This window comes from Cavia porcellus, unplaced genomic scaffold (assembly GCF_034190915.1).
Source record: "Cavia porcellus strain 051 isolate PalLab524CR breed Dunkin Hartley unplaced genomic scaffold, mCavPor4.1 scaffold_3, whole genome shotgun sequence".
In the NCBI taxonomy this organism is placed as follows: domain Eukaryota; kingdom Metazoa; phylum Chordata; class Mammalia; order Rodentia; family Caviidae; genus Cavia; species Cavia porcellus.
This window is the reverse complement of record NW_026947486.1, coordinates 48551094-48572510: the sequence shown is the minus strand read 5'-3', so window position 1 is coordinate 48572510 and position 21417 is coordinate 48551094. Positions and strand designations below refer to the sequence as shown.

The following is a 21417-nucleotide window of genomic DNA, read 5'->3' as shown; positions in this document are numbered from 1 at the left end:
AACAGGCTTATGTATAATCATGGTCCAATACCTTTTCAGCAGAGGAGGTTCACCAGAAGGGCACCCCAAAGGAGTAGATAGAAAAAGGATGAGTGCACCAATGAAAAAGGGTGATCCTAACGTTCCCCACATATTTTCTCACTATTCAGTGTGTAAATGTGATTTAAGTCTGGGTATGGGAATGAGAACAATTCTCCTTGTGTTAAGAGAGCTGTACTGAAAGGTCAAAAGTTAGAGGAAGAAAAGCAAGAATCATAAGACTAAGAATTTCTAACCTGAAGAAATTCAGAGTGCTGCTCACCCAAAACATGCCTCTGGTTAGATGCTCCACTTCACACAGCACATAATAAGACCAGCAGAATAAAACTGAGTTGATATTTTTTGGAAAAAAAATGGTTTATTTAAACCTTTTTAATCTTTACAATAAAATAATTGTGTAAATATAAACCCCTTGACTAAAACTGTTCACACCGAACATTACTGCTAATTGTTTTCTTTTTGACATCAACTCATTTTAAAAAGAACTTCCTCTTAAACACAATGCAGAATTTATTGAAAATAAATAATCGTTGGCAATGGCAATAGGCAATTTGCAAAAACAACTCTTAATGAAAATAGTGTTTATTATACATGTTACTAAATGAATAAATGATCTTTTTAAATTAATAACTTCAAAACGTTTAATATACAAAACTGTACAGTTATAAAGTCGGCTGAAATATTTGGGTTAACTTAGGCTTGATCATAGCATTTAATTGGAAAGAAAAAAATAGAAGCAAACAAACAAACAGAAACAACAATAAAAACTAAGCGAAGAGTTTGTGAAACATGAATTCAATATGGAAAATTCAAGCCCAGAACTAAAATCTAATTACCTGCAGAATGAAGAAGCTTGACAAAAAGACTAAAATGGTCTGAAATTTGAATTAATAAATGCTTTCGACCGGCAGCTGGGGTCAGAGCTAAGCATGCTAAGCCAGAGGCCTGGCAACCCACTGGCAATGCCTGCAGACAAGGGGCCAAGGTTTTCTGGTCCTTAGGTAATTTGAAACTTTATCTACTGCAGCAACTCCCAGAGGCCACTTTGGCTACGAGTCTGGCATGAAGAACTTCCACCCAAGTACAGCAGGCTGCAACTGTCTGTGGCATTGTCTGCCCGCCCAGCACACGTGAGTTCCTTGGGAGTGAGGTGCACCTGTGAACCTGGCATGTGGACAAGAGAGCTAGCAATAAAGCCACTGCAACTGTATAATTTGGGGATTTGCATATAATCTAGCAAATTTTTGGAGTGTTTTTTAAATACAGTAATACGATACTCATAGCTATCTACACACACGTTTGCACGCGCACGTAGGCACACTCTCAGAGACACAGGCGCCAAGAGATAAAAAAGCTGGAACCCAGTGCCCCAGCGCTGGCTAGCTTGGTCGATCTTCTCTTGCGCTTCCATCAGCTGTACTTGTCAGAATCAAGGAGACAGCGAAGAGAGCAGTGTATATACACTAGAGACAAGGGGTACTGATTGGACTAAAATCCCCGTGAACTTTGCCAATCGTTTCATTGTCGTTCTGTACGGAACACAGTAACTGTCGCCCACTCCAGACTACCACCCTTCCCCCGGAGGGTTTCTTACACGGAGAGCGGGTTGTAAACTGGAGGTGAATTGAACCGGGAAGTGCTAGCGCGGCCAGGAGTTAGCTTTTCCCCATCTTGGTCTGAAGGAAGCATTGCCTTGTGAGGACTAAATCCTCTAAATCCGGGAGAGCACAGCTAAGGTCCTGCAGGCGGTCGATCTGGCTAGGCTGCAAGCCTATACAGAGATCCACTGGCATATATCCAGGACCCCAGCGTAAAACCATTCTCAGGTCATCCTGAGGCGCTACATCGGAATACTCAAACATCAGGATTTCAACTGTGGTACCCTTGGGGGCTCTACAGCTTCAGAACACAGGACAGAAAGCTGTAAGATGCCTCTCCTACTTTGAGCTAGTTTGTAAACCTAATCAGGTTGCCTATTCTGCTCATCTTGGGTACCTCACTATCCGTGGAAAATAGCTAATATTCTCATCAACTACTCTTTCCATTATATCCTCTCCTCTCCATACAGATTTTGGTGAGTGGGTAGGCATTTCTCTCCTTCTTCTTCCCATCCTACTCCTATTCTAAGTAATTAAAAAACTATCAGCTCAATCACAAAATAATGATAACAATAATAATGTGTAGTGGTCGGTTAGATACAAATTATTTCACAAATATTGTGTACAGCTTGTAGTAAAACACTGTAGACTTTAGAAACATTATACAAGTTTTTAAAAATGCAAAACTACTCTATTGTAAAACAGATTTCACCTGAAATACAGCTGCTATAACCAAGGCGCTGAAAGGTTATTCAGAGGCACACGTCTGTCTTCCCATCCCACCCCTGCTCCCAGGTTACCCCACTCTTTGCTCTATTTAGAGAGAAGCAAAAAAAACCAAACCTTACTAAGTAAACAAGATATATTGACCAGCAAAGAGGATTGGCAGGAAATTGCCCAGGCAGCAGGGAATAGGAGTTCCCCACCTGGATTATTTAGTATAACTGAGTATCAGATTAGAGAAAACTGAATATGAGTATATGTGTTTCCCTTTTTTAAGATTAGTTAGAATTAAGAGAGAGAGAGAGAGAGAGAGAGAGAGAGAGAGAGAGAGAGAGAGAGAGATGTTATAATGAGAGAAAGAGAGTGAGGAGAGAAATCCGCTCTGCTCCCAGTGCGAATGGCCTTCTGCTGGTTTCCTCCAGTCAGAGATCATGGCACAACGTATCTGTTTTCACCTTTTGCGAATAAACCTCATGTGGCTGTTGATCGCCTGGTGGAGTCATTCTTTTCTCTTTTTGCCTTCTATTACAGAACCAGACACGCACTACTTCTTTCTCCAACTGGAGGCTGTCTGCCAGCGAGGAGATCTCCTGTGCTGCAGGCTTGGGACACTTGAGGAAATGCGTCTCCAGAACGCCCTTGACACTCACCTCAATGGAGGTTCTCTTCTTTCTCTTGCGGCCCTGTGCTGCGATCTTGTCAATACTTGTTGGACTACCTGTGGACAAATCTGCCTCCTCCAGCCACTTGTTCAGCAGGGGTTTCAGCTTGCACATGTTCTTGAAGCTCAATTGCAAGGCCTCGAACCTGCAGATAGTGGTCTGGGAGAACACATTGCCGTACAGTGTGCCCAGGGCCAGCCCCACGTCAGCCTGCGTAAAACCCAGTTTGATTCTTCTTTGTTTGAATTGTTTGGCGAACTGTTCCAATTCGTCAGAGGTTGGCGTCTCCTCGTCGGAGTGGTCCTGGCAGTGATGCGAACCCAGTTCGCTGTGGTCCTGGGGGTCCCGGAGGACTGGGTGCAGGCTTTGTGTGGAGGCAGCGGCTGGTGGTGGGGTGAGTCCACCGTGCTCTAGCATGCCGCTCACTGTGAAGCCTGGCTGGGAGTACACGTTGAGGGGTTGGCCGCTTGAGGTGATGGACGGGTTTGGCGCAGGGCTTGCCCCCCAGGCGTTCGGGTGGTTAGTGTGCGGTGAGTGGTGTGCTACATGTGATCGGTGATGAATGATCGCACCAAGTTGCAGGTCTTCTCGCCCGGGCTTCACGTCCTGCTGGTCCAGAGTGCTAGTGGCCAGTGTGGAAGACCATGGACCCCCATCGCTCAGACTGGTCACCCAGTGATGCCCAAGGGGATGCCCGTTGCCTGGAACTCCTTGCAAGTAATCACTTTGCAGAAGTTTCTGAGGATTGCGGAAAGGACTCCCTTGCTGCATGCCTGCGGAGTCCGCATGGATCAGGGAGCTGGAACTGAGAATGCTGTAGGGATTCGAGGCAGCTGTGGCCATGGTCTGTGAGGATTCCCCTACTAGTAATAATGTGGCAAAGGGAGCAGCTGCAGCCTTTGACATCTATGGTGCAGGGAAGCCAAAGCTGCGAGCACCGGTTACTGGCACCCACTTTGGCCAATTGCAGAGCTTCTCGACCTGGCCAGGCGTGAGCAAAGCCAATGATATCATGGAAGGCCGAGCTTGCTTTCCAAATTAGGCAGGCGAAGCTCAGGAGTTTCTGTGAGACCTAAGCAGGAAGTGAATCACTCTTTGGGCTCTATTGGCTGCGTAGCAGAGTGGCGGCGGTTCTTTTGATTAACCCTTTCTCAGATCCCCCTCCCCAGCCGGTGTTTGTGGTGGAGGAGGATGGAGGAGGGCTATGTATTTGGATCCAGAGAGGAGCGAAATTGCGAACTGGCATTTTAAAACTGTTTTTTGATTTATTTAGATTAACATTAAGAGCAAAACCAAAATAAGTTTAAATGTCCTTTTGATCTTAATGTACAAATATTTTTCCAACTCAGCATTTTGGGTTACTGTGTGTCAGGGACTACAAGACCAAAAGCCTTTACAAACTTTGAGCAAAACAACATTTTTATGATAAGAACCCATGTGAATTAATTCAATATTCCAGTAAGAACTATTTCATTTTATTTTCTGTATTTCATTTTATTAGTTATAATAAATTTGATCCCAAGATCTGAAGAATCTAAGAAATTGATGTCCTGTGTCTTATAAAAATGAAAATAAGAAACAAACAAAAAAAAAAAAAAAAAAAAGAGATTGAGACATAAAGAACTGAAAAATTCTCAGAAATCAAAATTTAATATGAATATGATTGTGGCAAAAGTTTAATTATTTTGAAGTTTGCTTCCCAATTCGGTTTGTCAACTGGAAGCTTTGCTTTATCATTGCTGCATATCAGCTCCCAGGAGAGGTTCCACAACTTTTGTGAAAGGAAGTGCTTTCTGAGGAAAGCACTCCTCACTCACACTTACCACTCTCCCAAAAGGTATGGAGGAACACATTTAGGACTCTTTGCTTGATGGGGTACTCTTGGGAAACTGTTTAAAATATTTCCTCACCCCAACTCTTATCAAAACTAAAAAAAAAAAATTGTGAATCATTTAATGTACCTGAGAAACGCAGAGACACCAGTTTATTTGGAATAAAAATTGCTCACCCTTTCTTCCCTGTGAAGCTTGAAAAACAGGACTACTTTTACACTTTCAAAAAACAGGAGAGAAAAAAAGACTTGTTAGAGAATGACAAGTCCCTGTACTCCAAAACATCATACAAAGACTTCCCTCATAAGCAGAGTTCAGAAACATGCAAAGATTTTAAGTTTGTTCTAGCAACAGAAATGCAACAACCTGATACCAAACACAAAATCTGAAGTTTAAAACAAATAACTTTTCATTATATACTTTTGGAGGTAACTTTGCTGCGTAATTATATCTGCACTTAAAGAAAATGGCATCAGAGTTCCCTTATTGATTTGAAATTCCATTAAATATATTGCAAGAGCTCCTAGGTTAAGCTTGATTTAAATTTGCATACATTTTCATATATTTAGCAGAAATAAAAGAAGGCTTGCAGCTACCAGAAAGTCATTAAGGCATTAGTTTCTCAGAGAAGACTGATCTGAAGAAAATGCAAGAAAAAGAAAAAAATCTAAGGTGAGCTTATTCTGCCTTTCCTTTATATAAATAAAGAAAATCTATTTCTTGTGAAATTAATTGACTTCTTATGCAAAGTCAGGAACTGCTATCAGTAAACTAATATGTGTTTATCAGGTAGGAAAATCTGGCATGATCTATTTATTAAGATTTATTTATTTCTTTTGTTCTTAAAAAAAACTAAACACTTAGTAATTATTGGCAGACAATATCATTTGCCATCTTCTAGCTAGTCTCTTCCTACTTCTTCATTGAAACTGTAGCTGCATTTGTAGATGTCTAATTGTTAGGACTTGTATACTTTTTAAAGCTAGAAATAGATTTTTTTCCTTTTTCTCTCTTTCCTTCACCCTATCTCTCTTTCTTTCTCTTCCTCCCTCCATCTTCTTTGTGCACATGTACTCTTTTTCTCTGTTCTCCTGTCTCTATCTCTTTTCTTTGCTGCAGGGGAACTCATTTCTTACTGCCAAATATGTGCATCTTTCTTTGCACAAATGCAGTCTCATTTTTTCCTAAACTTCTCTTTCCCAAAGAAATAATAATTTGGTAAAATCCACAAAAGTACAAGTTAGGCTGCCCATTCCAAAATTCAGTTTTCAGTCTATGTAGAGTCAGCTTACAGATCAGAGAAGAGTGCATTGAAGAAATTTTATATGTAGAACATGATTATGGTCACATTTTGCAGCTGTGTCTAGGTGAAAGATTTGCTAACCTTAGTGTGACAATACAGGGATAAAAATAATTATCAAATGATAAGGTTTTTGATTGAAAAAGGGCATCTTTTATCAATTCAGTCTTGTATGGGTTTCTACAATCAGCTTTTCTCTTATCCATGGATTCTGCTTTGGTTACTGGGTTTTGCCAGCTAAGTAAAAGTATTTCAAACCATTTGCCAGGAGGCTGGGGGAGGGGGAGTAATGAGATGGGTCATTTAAGCCTAGGAAAATGATTTTCACTATCTTTGCTTTTGCAGTCTTTAAGAATAGCTTCTGTTGGGAGCAGAAACCTGAAGAAACAATATTTGTCATCCTCTTTATTTTTTTTCTCTTCTCCTTTCCCCATCCCTTCCCTGCTCTCCTTTCCCCTCCCCTCTTCCTATTTCTTTTCCTCTCATTTCTTTGTCTCTCTCTTTTTCCTTTTGCTCTTCCTCCTCCTCTTCATTTTTCTTTTTCATTTAAGAAATTGTTTCCCATAAATATAGATATTGTTTATTGAATTTATATGCAATCATATCTTGTAGTGGCAGTGATAGAACCCTCTCTTTATATAAGGTGCTTTTTAAAAAAGTCTATCTGCGTGTAGTCAGATCCTTCTGTTCTTACTAATCTATTAGAGACATTTCCTTCACCCTGTCCTGTCAGTCTAACTTCCCAAGTGTAACAGATGCCGCTCAAGCGCTCCTTTCTGCAGCTTCTCTTTATTCAGCTTTGCATATTTCTCCCCATGATCTGGGTTTCCATAGAGAGAAGAATAAAAGGGGGGACCATGGTCACAAATCCCTTGCCCCATGCAAAATAAAAGAGCTTCATTCAATAGACGACCCTGTCTGGACATGGGAGAAAAATAAGTCCGTTAGAAGCTACTGTTGCAAAATGCTTGTAACTTATCATGGACTGCATTTTGCCTTAAACTCTTAAGTAACCACTGGTAAACCTGCTCTCTTGAGCAGCTGTGCTAAATCCACATTTTGGTTTGCTCTTCATTCAGACCTTGAAGTACACTTAGGGTCCTCAGATTTCTGTACTTCCCCTTGAAATATATTTTGAATAAAACCACAATAGCAATAGAAGCTATCCAGCTTTGACAGCTAAAAATTGCCCTAGAGAAGAGCCTAGGTTTGAAGTGAGTGTAGTGAATTTACCACCTGTCTCCAGCAAGGCAGTTCATGTTTAAATTCCTGGACCAAGAAAGCACTTGGCATCATCTTCATTCTTTGTTGAGTTACCTTCAAACTCCAGTTTGCTATCCCACTGTTTCTAAGAAGGCAAAACATTTTTTCCCAAAAGATAGTTGAGCTGTATGCATTTATTTATACTGTCATTTTTTTTTTTTTTTTGTAAAATGAGGCTTTCACTTCTCACAAGATGTGAGATAAGTTCTGAATATCTTTGCAGAGAAACTTGTTCCTCTCTCTCTCTTAACAAGCAAGGAAGGACTCACAAAAGAAATTAAGCAGATTAATGTGATTGAGGTCTTGCTCTGTGGAAGCATGATAATGTGGTCTCAGCTGCACAGAATGCACCCAGACGCATTGAAAAAGTGCCTCAGCCTTATGGATTATGAATACTGCAGATTTCATATTTGTGTGTAGTTTAGGAAGCAGTCTCATTATGTGTACAAATTGGTGGGGGGGGCTACTGAACAGATGGATTAGGGGTTGGGAAAGAAATCATCCGAAGGTCTAGATTTGTTGGGGTATAGAGACTTGACCTGGAGAGTGAAAATTTCAGCTTCTCTTTTATAAATAAGACAAGAAAGATTGAATTAAGGAGAGAGAAGTGCATATTTAAAAAAAAAAAAACCTGAAACTCAAATTGAACAGAAAACAACTGACAGTTTCACAAATCAACAGAGAATGAATATTTTTTAATGGTAATTTTATGTTGAGTTCATGAGACATCCTTGGTGCGACATACAGCTGTCCTTCAAAATACAGGGCCACTGTCAAGTGTCTTATATTTCTCTCCTTTCTTTTTTTTTTCTGTCTTTCTCAGCATTTTTTTTTTTTTTTTGCAAATTGTGTGGCGAGAAAGGAAAGGGACTCCAAAGAGTCTAGGGAAAAGATGTAAGAATTGAGTTTAGATAGCATTGGTAGGCAGTTGCCAATGGCGACACACCTTCAGTCAGCTCATTTTTTTCTGGGTCTCCACTGTCTATTTTTCAATGTGAGGGAACGAATTCTTAGAGGACAGGGAAGATGGAGAGGAAAAGGGTGACAGTATACAGCAAGTAATGCATGAAAATAAGGATAACTTTTTAGAAGAAAAATATACTATATATAAAATTTATACAAATAGTTCAATTTGGAAGAATATTAGCCATATGTAAACAAAATGGAACCTAGGTGGGGAAGTTCTGAGGCATTTTATGTCTAGGTCTCTAGATAGGACAGCTGCAGGACATGCAAAGACAGTAGAGACCCTGACTATGTGGGAAAAGATGTTTGTTCTATTGTGGTATTGGCCAGCTCCCATTGATCTATTCTCAGTTTCTCTTCTGTGGTCACCACCTCTTTCATTGCTGTTGTCATTGTCACTGATTGACCTGATCTTATAGAGTCCCTCACAGAGAAATCTATGTAGACAGAGCTATTTCATATTGTACAGCACTTCTATCATTTTCTAGGCATCAAGATTTGGAATAAGAAACATTGTGGACACTTGCCAGTCACTTGTTTTGCACTGCAGATGAAGCTTTGCATTGAGGAACTCATTTAAGACTTTTACAAAATACAAACTCAATGTGGAATTATGTTTTAATGGCATCACAGAATGTATCCATATTTAAAGGGCAGTGGTACTTATATATTATATGTAATACATATTATATTATATATTTTTATATAGTACATAATATATAACAATATATTTAATATAATTTTGTTCAGAAATGGCAGAGGTATTTAGAAGTGACAAAAATTGTTCTTACTTCTTTACTTATCAGAAAGTATATAGAGATTGCCATAAAATTCTAGGAATTAGTATTTTAAGTATCAATAAGCTTATTTGAATATTAGGTGTCTTTTAATATTAAAAAATCCGTGTCAGATTGAAATTCACTTCTTCAAGAACAGATCAAAAGTTTTAATGTACAGAATTGTAACAATGCTGACCTTCATATCTGAAATCCTGTTTCTTCTACCACCCCCTCCCACCTTAGTGAATGTTATTTATCTGTCATGGCAAATATCTCCCATATTTATGAGAGTACAGGAAGTTTGAATATACATAAACTATGATCTCCAGATAAAAATAGCTTTCAATAAATAATTTTCTGTGTTTCCAGGGCTCAGTTTACTACTTTAGAGTCCCACAGTGGACAGAGATCTGTTTACTGTTTGAAAATGAACAAATATTCAGATTTTGCTTATTTTAATTTAGAAATTTTGATCATTTTTATTAGTTTCAAGGACAGAGAAGGTAGAGTAGGATTCCAAATGTTGTAAAAGTAATTCATGCACATACATACACACATGTGAGCAGAGAGAGAGAAAATGCAAATGTTAGGGAAAAATCTGCTTTGTAAAGACATTTGGTGAACACATTTTAAACAAGAATATTAATGCTTCCTTTCTTGTGATTGTCATCCTGTTAGGTCTTAGAGAAAGGATATTGGTTTCCTGAGTTTTTAAAAAATCTTTCCTTGCTGTAACTTTTCTTTGGGTTGATAGCTCTTGCATTTTACCCCGCTCTGGATTTGTGCAATCATTTTCGCTCCTCTGCTCTAAGAAAATTATTGAAGTTTCCACTTGCCCATGAAAACATCATTATAGTTTTATGTGTACAGTGTATGCGTGTCTGTATATATATATTTTATTTCCAAGAACTTTTTGGAGTTTTTTGTCAAAGAACAAGAATCAGATGACCAGCAAAACAATTTGTTTCCTACTCAGGACTTTGGCCTTTGGGGATCTGCTCCATGCTTCCCTGGCTTGAATTGAATAGTCACTACTCTTCCTAGTTAGGTGTTACTGCTTAGTCAAGTAGCTCTTTCTAACCTTGTATTGCTAGAGCCAGAGGCAATCAAAATGCTTGCCTGAATTCCCAGACAAGATGGTGACAGGAAAGGGGAAGATCTGGGTAGCAGCAGTGCCTCTCATCTCCTGGGGAGACTGCCTAAAATGAAAGGTTGTAAATAAAGAATATCTTAGCCTGGGTTGTGGGGAAGACTAGTAAAAGAAAGGAGGGTCGAGAGTGTTGGGCTGACAAATTCGTTCACTTTGCTCTTTAAATTGTTAATATTTTGGGTCTATCATGTCATAGAAACCATGGATGTGATTATAAACTTTCTGTGCCTGACTTAATATTATTTAATTACCTGGTGTTTTTTTTTGTTGTTGTTGTTTTGTTTTGTCTGGACAAGAATATTTGCTCCTGTGCAGCCTTGGTCCTTTACCTTGCTATCCTCTACCAGACCCAAGTGCTATTTGGAGCCCCACTACTATTAAACATAATGATTCTCTCTAGGCATTCATCAAGGTAAGGTTCTCAAATCAAAGTAGATTTTTGAGGAGGCAATGCCTAGCCTCTATACTTTTTGTCAACACAGCCCTGCCTCAGTGATGCCCTCTCCCATACGGGAAAGCAGTAATTCTCATGACTCTATGTGTGATTTAGGATGATAGTTGCTCTAAATATTTTGTTTGGATCACACTGAATGCTCAGAGTTTAAGCCTTTCTAATTCTCCATCAAATAGTTTCCTGTTTTTAATTATTGCCAATGGCAAAACAAATCTTAAGTTTCTGAGGAAAGGTATTTAGAATGCTCTAAATATAAACTAACATTTCTTTTGTACATTGAAATTACTCCTTTTACTTTATTCAAATGATGATAAAAATTCTTTGTCTTTCTACCTTCTTACTACTTTTACTTTTGAGAAAACTTTAGGTATTTGTTTGCAGTTAACTGTAGTTCAATCCTATCATCCATACCTTTTCATACATTTTCCTAGGTGCTTATTGTGAAAGTTAGTTATGCTCTCCCCTGTACACAAATAAGCGAGGGAGAAAGGAGAGGAGGGAAGGAAAGAGAGAGAAAAATGGAAGAGAGAAAGGGAAAAGAGAAAGAAGCTGCAGGGTTAAACCTTTGCATACTAAAGAACAAACCTATTTGAGTGTAAATTGCCTTCAATAATGATTGCAGCTCTCAATATGGGTCTAGGCTCTTCAGAAATTTAAGTTTAGAGCAGTCAAGATTTGTTTTTTCTTTCACAAGTCCTTAACAACTTTGTAAAGAACTTAGATTTGTCCTACACCAATACTCACATTTGTGTAGGATAGAATTATTTGAGTATCTCTCACCTCTTTGTTGTCTCTCAGAAGAACTGCATTTTAATGCATACTTTGTACATTTTAACTACCATCAAGGGGTCTGTTAATTTTTATAAATAGAGTGAAAATAACTCACAGCCCACAAATGAAGCACTTTTGGAATTGGACATTTTTCTGAAAATTTTAATACTACAGATAGAACTTAAGCTTTCTTAAAAATGAGATGGCAACTGACTCATCTAATAAACATTGATTCTTCTTGGATCAGCCAGTTGCATTTAAAAGCCTAAATTTTAATAATCCATCCTACCACATTTATGGAAGTATGTCTTTAACAAAATCAGAATATAGTTACTGAAAGGTTTAATACAATGTAGGTTAGAGCAAAAAGAAGTATGGTTAACTTTTACAATACTTTAAACATCCATTATGAACTCTTTCAGATACTTTCTTGGAAATAAAAATTAGTGTTGTTCATGAAATAATCTAAATTTGCTAAATTACGAATGTTTGTTTGAAAACTGTTGGTCTTTCTGCCTTATATTATTTTTCTCTTAGTACATGTTTGCAATATTCTTATAGCTGGCCACTTTTCAAATATGTTGTTTTATTTCTCATTTGGTAAATCTATAAACTATTTAAAATGACTAGTAGTGTGTAAGTAGTAAGTATGCAAGTCAACCTAGTGAATTAAGATGATTCTCTATCAGTTTAATTTATGTTTTATAGTTAGTATAGCATTCTGAGTTGATTGCCTTAGTAATGTGAATTGCCTACAGCTGCTGATGATACAGCTTTAATTCTGTTTTAAAGGTCATGTAAACATGTGCCTGTAGCATAAAGAATGCAAATTCAATTCCCTTTTAATGTTTTCTCACATTCACTTCAGAGCCTTCACCTAGAAAATTAGTGAGATTTAATATAAAGCTATTTTAATGTTATGATTTCATTGAAGTCTTTTTCAGTGCTTTTCTTTTTCTTCTGCAGGGCAAAGAATTCTTCAACTTTATAGTGCTTAGCTAGTATGATATACACTAGCAATATTGGAAGTAGAGAAATATTTTGGTTAAAATATATTTACTTTTCTGATGCTTCTACCAATTAATAGCTGTGAACTTCATTTCAGTCTTCCTGTAGCTGGAAGAAAAATAATACAAAACAATCTAGATAATCTAGTCCCATTTTAGATTGCATTAGAAGTAAAATATTGTGCAGACACACAGGAGATTTTATTCACAAGTATTTTTACAAAATGTATACATGATTGAAATGGATGGGGAAACATACTGATAAAAAAACATCTAATAAAAGTGGGAGGCAGAGCAAAATGCTTTGTTACAAATAAGTAGGCAAAAAAATTATGATCTCAAGTTCCCCAGCTTTTTTGTGCTATGTAGTTTATTTTGTTTAATATATATTAATCCTTCAATATTAATGCAAAATTGTCATCAGATCAAATTAAAACATTATTTTTTAATTGAATAAACCTTTAACAATTATTTAGTTCTTCCTAGAAGAGATAGTCATGTAGGAATGAGGAAATGAGGCAGTAAACAGACAAGCTGAAATATGCTAGAAAGTTAAAACCTAATTGTTGTGGTGACACTACTGTGCTGCTTTACAACTAATATCTCTTCTTTTTGTATTTCTCTAAATCAATATTTGATTACAATAAATTTCAACTGGAGATCATGTTTTCAGTTATTTTCCTCTTTAAATTGGGTTGCTAAAGTGATTATAGTATTAAAATGTATAAATAGGGCTGAGGAGTTAGTTCAGTGGCCTAAGTGCTTACCTGGCAAGCGTGAGGTCATGAGTTTGCTTCCTGGTACCAAAAAAGAAACACCCAAAAAAGTACAAAAAATAAAAATATATAAATATATTTATTTGTTAATATGTTGGAGCTGTATAAAAACAAAAATAAAACATGTGCAAATGAAGCCTGTGTGGTCAGTCTGAAACAGTCTTATTTGATATTGAGAAAAGGTAACAAAAATATTTGGAACTTAAATTTAAAAGATAAATTTTGTTACATTGTTGGAAATATGTGTTTTTCTGTGTTTGTGCTTTATAACTTACTTTTATCTACATGTGAATATTCCGGAATGTTCAGGAAGGGAAAATCTTTGTTATGAATAACTCCTGAACTTGCAATTTTAAAACACTTGTCTTCTTTTTGCTTTCTTAATAGCACCCCCCCACACACAAAAGTTATATTAAAGTCTCTAGAAAGTGCTATATTTTTATTTAGATTCTAGATTGTAGAAATACAGTACTGTATAAATAGCTGTTTGATGAAAAAATCAGCATAAAAGTAAACTCTGTATGCTATGATTTGTTTCAGTTTCTTTATGTCAGTGTAATTTAGTGAGAATTGAAATTGCAGGTATGTTCTTTTTATTATTGAGGTTGCTTTGCATAATCTTGGTTTTGATGTACATATGCTCTTAGAATTAAGATCACAACTGTTAAAGTTATGTTACACATACATTGTAAAAATTTCAATAATGTTTTGTATTTGAAAGAAGACATTTGGTTATACAATTTTTTTTTGCTTTAAAAACAGCAATGATAAAGCCTTTTTAGTTTTTTGAAATTTGATATTTTGAACAATAAATTCAAGTAAGTAATTTTATAAATTTTATTCTGGCTTAAAATTGCAAGATCTCTGCTCATCAATATGTCCTTTTAAATATAAATAGCAAGCATAATAGAACCCCAAAACCTGACCACTGCATGGAAATCTATTTGTTCTACCTGAGATGAACAATCATTGTTCTCATTTGACTGTATATATTTTATACCAACTTATTTGGATATTAATGCCTCAACAGGTGTCATTTTTACTGTAGCTATATATTTTTCTTTAATGAGATATCAGTGTAATTTTACTGCAACAAAATCGATAAAATTGAAAATTAGCTATTTCATGCCTGAATATTCTCTCACCAAAAAAGAGTACACAGTTATACGTCACTTGCACTTGTCTTAGAGAAAAGCTTTACTTGAAGTAGGTACATTAAAGAAAATATCTAAAATTTTTAAACAATTATCACCTCACCTCAAAATAAAATTCACCATTTGCATTCAACTGAAGCATCCTATAAATCAAATGCAAAGCAATTAACAGAAATGCCTCTTTAAATTTCATGCAACACACATATACATCCCTCCTGAAAAGAAATTAGGATATTTTTAATGAAGTTAAATATATTATCATTTACTTTCAGATTTATTTCTACTGCAGCTAATTTCTAGATATTCCTAATTTCTAGTAACTTTCCTTGTTAGGCAATGATATATACTATTTGTATTTTGAGAGTGAATTATCTGAAGATGGGGAAGTTACACAGGTGCAGGTCTGTATAATAATAATGATATAGAAATTTAATGTTGTGTATAGAGAAACTCTATACATTTACTTAAAATCAACTTTACTAGAATTACTGAGACAGTGTCCAGAAACAATGAACCAGAATTCGACTTTTTCTAATAATGTATGTTGTTGTGTTCTATGTGTTTTTCTTCATTATCTTCTTACATCTGAAGTTCTATTTCCACTCCCCCTTCCTCCACCCTATGTATTTGATCATTTCTCCAAGTCCCTTGGCTGAACCAATCTCTTTTCATGCAGAGGATAAAAAGAGAAGAACTTCAAAGTAGGTGCAGGTAATTAACAGCTGAGGGGAATATAATCTAAATCACAGGCCCTGCTTTGCACCCAGGCTGGCTCGCTGAGCCAGCCGGAGAGGGAATGCCTATTCCCTATAGCATCTAAATCTGCTTCCTCTGAACAGCTCTGCCAGGCCCCCAGTTATCACATCTGCATTTCAAACACCATGGCTCAAGCATTAATTATTAATTAGCCTACAGTCACTCTGGAGGATTCAAGTTCCAGTCTGCATGCACTTACTCATTGACCTCTCTTATTTTTTTTTTTTTTGTGTGTGTGTGGGGGGGTGACTCACTAGAATGCTTAATAATTTCCTTTCTCTTAGACTTTCTGTTCTAGTTTCATAAAGAGGAAACAGTAGGAATAATCCAAGTAGAAGTAATCAGAGAATAGCACCCAATTTTGTTTACAATTAAATATTCTGTCAAAAGGTGAGGAGCACAGGAGCGAAACTATTAATAGGCAATATTGAGTTTAAAAGAAACTTTTAATGTTAAAAAATTGGCTAGCTACAGTTTCCTCAAATTCAGATGTACATACCTGAAACAAACTTATGTATTTAGTTTCTGTGGCAGCAACTACAGAGCTTGTAAAGTTAAAGTCCATCCTTGGATAATGTATATATATGATCAGTGAAACTGGTTGTAGATGCAACAGAATTGAGAAATTTCCAACAAAACTATAAACACAAAAATGCTTTTTAAAAAAATAATTTGTTTTATTTAAAAATTGTAGAAGCTCTTTTGTTACATGCACATATTTTGATGTATATTAAATTACGTAATTCATGACAAACATTTGTACCGAAATGTGAAAGCCTTCAATGATAGCACAGCCTAATGTTAACTGAGTGAGCTGAAAGTTAGGGAGAACTGAGTTTGTATCTCAGCTTGCCACTTACTAAGTGACCTTAAATCCTGTATCCTCAGACTTTAGCTTTTCTCTGGTAAAATGAGGGCTGGAGCTCTGAAGTGTACTTTGCTCCTTTGCATGGTGGTTCTACAATAGATGTCTCCAGGAGGGGATACAGGAAGAGAATTTTAAGTTTGGAAGAAGAGCTAAGGAATTTGGTTTTTCTTTTTGCTTCCTGCTCATGTTAGTATCACTCCAACAATTGCTTTTCAATCTAGAAATTACATTTGCTTTCAGCAATAATTCCAGTATCCACCATTTCTCCACAATTTCAGAATAAATCTCACTGTGCTTCATTGGAGGTATTAGCACAAACACAAATCTTCCACAACAGTCCACCTTGAGTAATTTGAATGAATCTCAGATCCATAAGACCTTGCGTAAGCCACAAGAATATCATCAGTCACCAGGAAGCACTTCCTTGTAGAAGGTTTGTTCACCTATTTTCAAGGCTTTTGTTTTAGGATCTAGGTTATGATAATTTCAAACTCTTTTCTTTGTTTCCCTAGACTTGTTATATGTTTTTGCAGGTACTCTTTCACTTATTCAGTGTTCCAAGTTTGCCTTTTCAGTATTGTAGTACTTGGTTATCAAATTCACATTATTAAGTTATCTCTGCTAGATTAAGCATTTTATTGATGCATTGCACTGGCTAGAATCACTACTATAATTCTTGTCTTGTTCTCTGTCTTAAATTAAAAGTATTTCTAAGTGTCAGCTTAAATATTACTTTGCAGAAGATTCTAACACTTACTTTGAAAAATATTTAAGTGACTTTGTTTTATTTCTGGCACATTGAAAGTTTTCTCATTTAGGAAATTAATGTTTACTAAATTTTTTCTGAAGTAATTCAAATAATAATATAAATTTTTATCTTTAGCCTGATATTCTGGATTCTGAATTTTAAAACAACATTACAATACCTTAATAAATTCAGTTTGTCCATAAGGTACTATATTTCTATATTGTAGAAACTTTTTGTACAGCATTAGTCAGAATGATTGAAAATAATTTTATAGGCAAGATATGTTAGTGATTTCTATTTTTGTGTTTGTAATAAAATAATACAGATCATGAACATACTCTCTTAAAGAGTATTAACTGTGACACCAATGCTGTGCAGCAGATCTTGAGTACTTATCTTATATGAAAAAATGCCATGCCAATGAACAGCAAGTCTCCTCCCCATTAGGCCTTGGCAATAGTCATTTTATTTTAATCAATTACTTCCTTAGATCCATGATATAAGTGCAATTAGGATTTTCACTTCTGTGATTGGCTTTTTCACTTGTGTAATGCTCTCAAGGTTCATCCACGTTATTACATAAAACAGGATTTCCTTCTTTTTGAAGACTTGATAATATTCTAGGGGGTGCATATATATTTATAAGCATTCATCTGTGAATGAGCATGTAATTGGTTTCTATCTATTGCTATTGTGAATAGTACTGCAATAAATTTGGAAGGACAAATAGTTTTCCAATCCAAATTCCAATTATTTTAGATAATGGGATTTCCTGTTCACATGGAAGTTTTATTTTTCTACTTTTTGTATGTTGCTTTTATGACTTTTATTTTTATTAACACATATTTCTGATTTATAATAAATACATTATTATTGTTATATATTTTTGTTTTGAGAAATCTCCATATTGTGTTCCTTAGTTTTTACAGTTTCACATTGTGCCAATGTTGTAAAAGTATTCTATTAGTTCATTCCCCACATGTATATAACTTCTCCTGTTTTATAGATTGCTTTTTCCTCAGAAGACTGACTATTTGAATGTAAAGAATATTTCCAGTTTGTTTCTGCCATAATTGCTTATTTCATACTTTTTCCTGCTTGTGACTTTTGTGTCACATTCAAGAAATCACTGACAAGACAAATGTCAAGAAATTTCTCCTTAGAAATTTACATTTAATTTTTATTTATAAGGTGTTATCAGTATATACTTTTATATTTTTGTGTGACATTTTATGTATGCATACATATCTTAATTCTTTTTTTAGTCCCCTTTATTGTCCCATTATCCCCACTGCCTCCATCTCTTGACCCTCTTCCCATTTAAGAAAAACATATCTCCACACATCTAGCTATCTATCTTTCATTTTGTTCTTTGTTTATACAAATCAAATCTTGTCAAGTTTCCCCACACGTTCAATAGTGAATCTAACCATTGAACATCAATCAGTTCTCATCCAAATTAGTTTGGCAGTTTAAAAATTACTGCTTCGATTTAAATACCTAATATTGGATTACTTAATTTCAAGTGTTTTATTTCTTTTTTTCTTTTCATTTTTTTGTTTGTTTCACGTACACTTAGGAATTCATGTACACTTCTAAGTCTACCTATGCCTTCAGAATTCTCTATTGTATTTATTTATATACAAGTTTGAAAGACAGTTGACAGCTTTTTAAAATTTTTGCTGTGTCTATTTTAATTTCATCTTTTCCAGTTCTAATTGTATTGACTTTGGCCCATTTGTCTCCTTTTTTAGTTAGTGCAAAAGGATTTGCTAAGAATTTGGCTATTTTTTTTTCATTTTTCTCAAAAAACTATCTCTGACCTATTGATATTTTGTATAGCTTTTAATGGTCTCAATTTTATTTATTTATGTTTTGATCTTTGTAATTTTCCTTCCTTGTATTAGCTTTGAGTTTGCATTGTGTTTTCTTTTATACGATATTGAGATGCTTCATTTGGTTATTCATTTGGGCTTGCTCTGTTTTTTTGATGTGGGTATTTTAGTCTGTGAGCATCTTTTTTTTAGTTAAAAGTTTTTCTTTTATACAGTACACCATTAGATTTTATTTCTTGAACCATTTTTCCAATCTGTGTCTTTTGATTGGTGAATTGAGATCATTCAGTTTGAGAGTTATCGCAGATAGTCATTGCCATATTCGTGTCATTGCTTTGTTTTCCTTTTGCTGATTTTTCCTTTCCATTCTACTGAACTGCTCAAACTAGGTGTTGTATTGCTTTCATTAAACATTCTGTCATTTTTAGTTGCACTGTTATTTTGTAGGATATCTTCAGTAATTTCTTGAGTGTTGGTTTGATTAAATTATTTAAGTGCTCTTCATCATGGAAATATTTTATTCCTCCATCAGCTTTGAAGAGCAGTTTTGTGGGATGTAAAAACTTGCATTGGAAATTGTTTTGGTAGGCCTTGAGCCACTTCACTCTGTTCCTTGTTGTACCTTAAGCTTTGTGTTGAGAATTTTGCTGTATTTTTCTGTTTGTTAACTTCTCTGATATAATTTTGAATAATTGGCTATGTGCCTGTTGGTTTCTTTCCCTTTAATACACTGTGGATCACTTTTGGAGAATTTGGACGTTTTAGAATAATTTTGTTGCCTTGTTTTCTCTCAGTATGTGTGTGTATGTGTGCATGTGTGTGTGTGTGTGTGTGTGTGTGTGTGTGTGTGTGTGTGTGTGTGTTGAGGTTTTTGGGTTGATTATAATGGAAATTTTTTTGTTAACATGGGGATTTCTTTTTCTTTTTCTGTCTTTTTCCTTTTTATCGGTACTGGGGATTGAACTCACACCTGCCTGCTTGCAAGGCAGGCGCTTATGCCGCTGAGCTAAATCTCCAGCCCCTTTTTTTCATTTTTGGTACCAGGAATCGAACTCATGACCTCGCATTTGCTAGGAGGTCTCTGTGCAGCTGAGCTAAAAATCCATGGGCCCAAATGGGGAGATATCTAATGTTCGCTTCTCAGTGGTATTCTCTGTGGATGACTAACTTTGCCTTTGCCTTTGTGCCACTATTCAGCCACCTCTGTTTCCTTGTGATGGATGATTATACCTTATTTGCCTCAGTACACAGGTCTCCAGAATTGGGCTGAGGTATTGTTAATCACACTAAGACAGTTCAAAATGGCAATTCTGTGAAAATCAATTAATAGTAACAACTATGTCACTTTGGCTACCACATAAAAGTCAGTATCAATTATAGCATCAAAGACAAACTAAATATCAACAAAATTTAAGGTTCAATATTGTATGAACCATAACCATTTAAAAGAGATCTCTATTACTCTGGCCTACTATTGACTTGCAATCAATCTCTCCTCAATGGAACAAGTTCAGATCTAACAATATAATAGTATTTAACAGTAATATCATAATGCTATCTAGCTATCTAGAGATTCAGAAATCTTAGTAGTTATATTAGTAAAGGTAAATAGTGTAGAGAAACATAGAATGGAAAAAAAAACAAAATTTGAAAAGTTAATCATTGGTTAGAAGAAAGTGGAGAGAAAATTGAAATAGGCAAATTGAAGTGTCTTTATTTCATATGTTCAATTTTTGATTGTCATTAAATTTGAATAGTTTGTCAGGCATGGTGGCTCTCACCTGTAATCCCAGCAGTCTGGAGACTGAAGCAGGAGGTCACAGTGATTTCGAGGCCAGCCTGGGCTACAAAGTGAGATCAAGGCCAGCCTGAACTGTGTATTGAAACCCTGTCTCAAAAAGTAAAAATAAAATTATTCAGGTTTTCTATATATTGTAGATATTATTCCTCTATCTGAGGAAATAATCGCATTTTGTTTACATCTACATTTTCATGAATTTTACCTATTCTAGATGTCTTCTAATTACGTTAATTTTAGGATTGCTTTCTCTAGTTCTGTGGGAATGATATTCATATCTTAATAGGGATTATATTAAATCTGTATATTAATTTATGAATTATGGCCATTCTGACTTTATTCTGCCTATCCAGGAACAGTTTTTTTTTTTTTTTTTCCATTTTCTGGTATCCACTTTGATCTGATTTTTAAAAGTAGAGGTCTTTTGTTTCTTTAGTTAGGGCAATGATAAATAAGTATTTATTTTCTCTTTATGCTATTGCGAAGGGTATTGTTTACCTGAAACTTCTCTTGGTAAGTTTATTATTGTTGTACAAGAATGCCATTTATTTTTAGTGACTTTATATTTTGCTATTCTACTACATTTGGTAATATATTTTCAAGGAGTCATTAGAGGACAATTTGGAGTCTTTTTGTACAAGGTAATGCAAATAATACAATTTAACTTTTTTCTTTCTTTCCCATATCTCTTTTATTTATTTCTCTTGTCTCACTGATCTGGCTAATGTTTTGAATGGTATATTAAATAGTACATCCTTGCCTTATACCTGATTTTAGAAAGAAAGGTTTCAGGTTCTTCCAATTTGCTTTGCTATGAAGTGTTCATTTGTCATAGGTAGGTTTCCAGAGTGAGATAAAAATATTTCTATTCCTATTTTGTTCCATGTTGGAATTGGATTTGTCAAATACTTTTTCTGCATATATTAAGATGATCATAT

General features: G+C 35.5%; 1 protein-coding gene across 1 annotated transcript; it reads right to left on the bottom strand.

Moving 5' to 3' along the window:
* Positions 1–605: 605 nt before the first annotated feature.
* Positions 606–3933, bottom strand: Pou3f4 (POU class 3 homeobox 4). Its single transcript, XM_013153636.3, has one exon. It carries the CDS (start codon positions 3926–3928, stop codon positions 2783–2785), a length of 1146 nt encoding a protein of 381 aa, XP_013009090.2. The 5' UTR covers positions 3929–3933; the 3' UTR covers positions 606–2782.
* Positions 3934–21417: the final 17484 nt, after the last annotated feature.